We start from the raw sequence: 5,674 nt of genomic DNA, 5'->3' as shown, positions 1-5,674 counted from the left end.
AATTATCGAACCCAGGAGAGAGGTGGTGGGTGCTTTGGGAGGAACGGTTGGTGAAAGGGCTGGAGGGAGGCAGCATGTTTGCCTTGCAGTAATAGGCCTTGGGTTACTGCTGTCTTCCTCTTGTGAGATTAGAGGAGGTCAGAACATGTGGCCTCCTTGCCGTTTTTGCAACTATTCTCTTGCATAATCACAGTACCATTATTACATTAAATAAAATTAACACTGATACTATAATATTTTCTCCTAGTGTATCCAAAATATCCTTTAAAACTTTCTTTTCAGTCCTAGATCCAGTCAAGGACCATGTATTACAGTTGGTTGTCATAACTTTTTTAAATTTGTCTTTTTAAATGACACTGACCTTTATTTAAGCATCTAATCTAGTTATATTGTAAACTGTCCCCTAAACTGGATTTGTCTTGACTTTTCCTCATACTGGGAGGACAAATGGGGATGTGACGGATCCAAAACCTGCAAGTTCATTCCAGGCCTGAAGCTGACCACAGTACTGACAAATACCCTATTCCTGAAAATGAGTAGGAAGCTAAGGAACATAACATCCTTGATGCAAGAAACATAACCTTCTTGAACCTGGATCCAAATGATAACATCTGGACAATGTGGACTTGAGGGAAGGGGGTTGCGTGACAAACGTACATTAGCACCTCTATATAATCTCTGGACCTTTGGGGAATAGTGCAGAGATCTACCTGTCCTGCTGCTGCCCAGGACTGCACCTTGTATGTAACTCTTCCCTGTTATAAATCTTAGATCTTATGCAACCTGGAGTGGTTCGCCTCTTTCTTCAGTCCCTTCCTTCTGTGTACGGCAGCTGCTTTTGGATTTCCTCCAGGGAACTTCCCTGCCTACCACCACCTCCTGACGCCTCGTGATTAGACTGAGGTTTACCAGTTTTGGCATGAATACTACATAGGAGATGTTGTGTTCTACTCCATCACATCAGGGGCACATGATACCAGTATCCCATTATGGGTGAGGTTAAAGTTGATCACTTGGTTAAAGGTGGTATCTGATTTCTCAATTGTAAAGGTATAATGTTGTGATGAATAAGTAATCTGTGGGGTAATACTCTGGGACTCTCAATATCCTGTTCCCCTGCAACTTTATACTGATGGTTTTGACATCTATTAACCTCTTTGCCTACCTAACTTTAGAAGTCCATTCTTTGGATGGTTACTGACAGCCATGCAAGAAGGCTCAGGGGTCTTGAATTGGGACAGATTTTAGGTAAAAAGGGATCTCATCTTCATTTTCTTGACAACCCTGGCAGCTTATAAATATTACTTACACTATGACGACACCATATTTTGTAGTGCCAAATTGAAAAGTGTATTAGTTCTTAGAGCTTGGATTAGAGTGGCTGAATGGTTATGGAAATTGGCAAGATTCTGACATGCAGTTCATGTGACATCATGAGCAACTATTTGGGACAGATAAAAACTAATCCTTTGTCATCCAACCTAGCAAATATGGAAGAAACACACCCTAACAGGCATATTCAGCTAGCTAAGTACCTACCTCCCAGGCCTTATAAGGCTAAGTGGGAAAAATGATGTTCTAATGGATATGCCCATGAATCCTAAGGACTGGGTGGGGAAAACTGGGGGGTAACAGTCCCCATCCTCCAGCAAATATTGATTGAGCACCTACCATATGCCTGGCACTCTTCTAGGTACTGGGGTTTCAGTGTCATAGGGAGCAAAACAAAACTTACATTCCATTGGCAGGAGACAAACAAGTAAAAAGGATGTCAGATGGTGATAAGTACTATAGAGAACAGTAAGGGGCTACAGCCAGTGGCAAGGTTGCTGTTTCATATGGAGTGATCACTGAAGGCCTCTGTGATAAGGTGACATTTGAGCAGATTTAGAGGGAAGGAGATAGCCATGCAGATTATCTGGGGGGAAGAATGTTCCAGACAGAATAGCAAGTGAAGGTCTAAAGTAGGAGTGTCCTTGGCATGTTCAAGGAACAATGAGGCCAATAAACTGGAGAGTTGGCATATCAGAGCTGAAGGGAGGGGGTATGAAGGTCAGGGAGTTTTTCTGAGGGTGGTGGGAAGCCACTGGAGCCTGAAGCCACTTACGTTTTAAAAAGATCACACTGCCAGGTTTGCTGGTCCAATAGAGCCTGGTGTAACCACTGAGACTATGGCCCCTAGTTGCCCTTCAGGTCTGGAATTGAACCCACAACTGTGGTTTCCAGCCAAACAAAGTACAGGCATGTGAGTTAAACATTTACCTCAAGTAGACACATGCCCTGGAGAGAACAATCATGGGAGAAGGAAGGCCTGCTTATGCACAGGGAGATAGCTCAGGGTGCAGAAGAGTATGAAGGGATGGACACTGGGAGGAGGTAACTATGGGGAGGAAGTGGGAGGGGAGCTGCTGCATTGTAAATTTTGGTCAATGACATGAGACAAAGTATATGTGAACTGCTGTATGAAAAGTGAATTTACTCTGTAAATCTTCACCCAAATCCTAAAAAAAAAAAAAAGATCACACTGGCTACATCCCAATAACCAACCAAGGAAGGGATGGGTTGTTTTGTTGTTGTTAGGTACCAGTCGAGTCACCTCCAACTCATAGCGACCCTATGTACAACAGAGTAAAATACTGCCCGGTCCGTGGAAGGTATTAGGATAGATTATGCTACCACTTTTGAGATTAGCACTGTTTCCTCTGCAGTAGAAATTTAAGGTAGGTACAAGGTATTTCCCAAGCAAGCAAGGTTAGAGTATATCCAAGTGATGGCAACTCAACCAGGATCGCACCTCATGGCAGCAATGGCCCCAGAACTGTGGCCTATGATGATGGTCTTCTCATCACATTGGAGCTCCGTCTCCATGAAGGGCAACCAGATGCTCTCTCGAGCTGTAACTGAGGTTTAAGTAAGGAAGAGAGGCTGTAATTTGATAGGGACAATCTTAGTTCTAATGCTGCCCACCTTCCTAACAGGACCACTCAGCAGTTTACAACTTTTTAAACTGCAGGCCCACAATAGGAGATGGGCTGTTTTAACAGGGCCAAAGATTTATGTGTTAGGGTTTGGAAGGTCCAAATCTGTAGTTTTGATATATACTTTTGTTTTTGTTTTTATCATGTTCTTTTAAGAAACTACGAAGGAAATAGAGAAAATAACTGTGAGGCTTTAATGTGAACTTTCCAACTTAAAACAGGCAATCAAAAACCCTGACACTGTTCTACAACTCACGTACATATATATTTTTTTTCCCAAAAAGGGAATTCCCAAGACAAGATACAGGCAAACCTAGGGCAAAAGTGGCAATGTTATGTTAGTACATTTTTAAATATTAGGATTGCAAACAGGCACTGTAAACCTGTAGCATATCTCTGCCCTAAGTAGAACACCCACACATTTTCAGAAAGTTGCCTAAAACTTAAGCTACATGTAGAGTTGAAAATTCAACTTAACAAGCCCAGGTGCTTTTCTTACTTCTTTAAGAGTTTTTTGTTTTTTCAGTTTGACACTCTCTTCCCCAAGCTTTTTGCCCTTATTCATTCTTAGTGATACATACACCTTTAGCTTTGCTACTATGCTATTCCTGTTCCTTATCAGGAAAATGGCGAGATTGAGAACCTAACAAGATGGCTATTTAAAAACAAGTTTAAACTTACTTGGGTCGGGCATGTTCTTAGCCAAACACTGGAAACCAGGTATCTATGATATGAAGGGGAAAAAAAGCTATAATAAAGAGCTTATTACAACTAATAATATACTAACAAGAACTGAGACACACCTGATTAGTATCTTTACCAATTCAGTTAGTATTTGCTTATCAATTGTGAAATGAATGGATTAAGTGCTATATGATTACATATGAATACAAATCCCTCCTCATAAGCTCCATCTGTCTGTAGCTCTATATCTAGCCAATTCTGTAGATCTCTATATCTGTACCTCTTTATTTATCACTACAGGAGCTCTGGTAGCATAGTGCCTGAAGAATTTGACTGCTAACCAGAAGGCTGGCCGTTCAAACCCACCAGCCACTTCTCGGAAGGAAGGTTGGGCTATCTCCTTCCGTAGTGATACCACCTCGGAAACCCAAGGAGGGGTCACTATGAGTCGGGTCAACTCAACAACTCAACGGCACATAACAACATTTATCACTACAGGCGTCTATCTATAAAGAAGGTGTAAGTCAGTCTAGACAGACTGGCTTAGAGGCAAACATACTGCATACCAAGAAGCAAGTACACAATGGTTCATATGATACAGAACATGGTATCAAAAAAAAAATTCCCTGTCATCAAGTCATTTCCGACTCAAGGCAGCCCCCATTGGGTTTCCGAGGCTGTAAATCTTTACCAAAGTAGATCACCCCAGCTTCCTTCCGGGGAGAGGCTGGTGGGTTTGAACCACTGACCTAATAATGGTTAGTAGTCAAGTGCCTTATCCACTACACCACCAGAGCTCCTTTGAACATGGTACAGGAAGTAGAAATTCCATCCTTTTTGACTGTCCCAGCCCTGCTCTTTCAGTTTGCAGCTCTGGCCTTGTTTTCATTAACAACCCTGGAATTCTGATCTAGAAACTTACTCTAAGAAGGCAACCCATGAATAATATTATTGCCAGGTTATGGAAAATAATTTTTTAAAAAAATGTCACATAAGACAATGTACAGAAGGTTGCAATTTTTATAAACCTCACAAAGAAGCCAAGCAATGAATTGTTTAAAGGACACATCCTTTAAAATTAAATTTTAACTTTAATTTTAAAAAAGAAAAGCAAATAACTTTCAAGATGGCAGGAAGATGGGTTGGGGACATACAGTTGTCTTCAAAGATGGTGATAATGTTCTAGATCTTAGTTTGGTGGTATTCATTATATTATTCTTCATAATTCACACATGTTACATCATATATCCTCTATACGTATTAAATACTACACACTGATTTTTTTTTTCTCCCCAATCTGAGGCAAGGAGCAATGAAGGGTGAAAATTTGGGGGAAGTCCCAAATCTGAAAGAGCAGCGGATATGGCGAGGCGGGGGGGCAGGACTTGATCTCAGTAGTACCGTCTAGGCTAATACTAGGTTGAGCTCACAGAGAAGCCTTCTGTGCAGTTGTACCAACCAAAATTTCAACCACTATTTCTAGGAATCACAGAGTGTAAGAAAAGGCAGTAGGGGAGAGATACAATAACACAATGGGCACTGCTGGGGACGAGGAGCACGTTCAAACTTAAGTCCTCCCTCTCTCACATCTTCCCCTCTTGCTTAATTAAGGCTGACTTCCTAGAGCAGGGAGGCGTGTTTCTCTTACCTGTTCCAACCTCTTTTTCACCCAGCCATACCAGCCGTGAGTGGCCACATCCCCACCACCGTTCCCGGGAACAATAACTGCCTTGCTAGGAGAAGCCATAAGTGCAGTTGCTCGCAGCAGGTAGAGCAGGGCTCTGAGTAGAAGGCTGCAGCAGGCGGGGGAGCCTGAACTGTGGCATTTTGGGAATTGTAGTTCTAGGAGGCCAATAGGGCAATTCTTTACTCGGGCTTCCTTCCTTTCACTGTACCAAAAACCAAAAAAAAAAAAAAAATTTTTAATCCATTGCCCTGGAGTCGATTCTGACTCATAGTCACCCTATAGGACAGAGTAGAACTGCTCAATGGGCTGCCCAAGGCTGTAAATC

General features: G+C 42.1%; 1 protein-coding gene across 1 annotated transcript in view; it reads right to left on the bottom strand.

The window, feature by feature from the left end:
- Positions 1 to 5,412, bottom strand: part of RBBP9 (RB binding protein 9, serine hydrolase) — an 8,124-nt gene extending 2,712 nt beyond the window's left edge. Inside the window, exons 1-3 of the mRNA XM_007948207.2 lie at positions 5,311 to 5,412; positions 3,660 to 3,702; positions 2,795 to 2,900 (exon numbers count right to left, since the gene is read on the bottom strand). Coding sequence (XP_007946398.2) covers positions 2,795 to 2,900; positions 3,660 to 3,702; positions 5,311 to 5,409 — 248 coding nt within the window. The 5' untranslated portion in view covers positions 5,410 to 5,412. The remainder of the gene's footprint in view (positions 1 to 2,794; positions 2,901 to 3,659; positions 3,703 to 5,310) is intronic.
- Between the last annotated feature and the right edge of the window lie 262 nt (positions 5,413 to 5,674).

This window comes from Orycteropus afer, unplaced genomic scaffold, assembly GCF_000298275.1.
Source record: "Orycteropus afer afer isolate SDZICR_OR568_19922 unplaced genomic scaffold, OryAfe1.0 scaffold00208, whole genome shotgun sequence".
NCBI classification, from domain to species: Eukaryota; Metazoa; Chordata; class Mammalia; order Tubulidentata; family Orycteropodidae; genus Orycteropus; species Orycteropus afer.
Note: the sequence above shows the minus strand (reverse complement) of the source record. Positions and strands in the feature narration are given on the sequence as shown.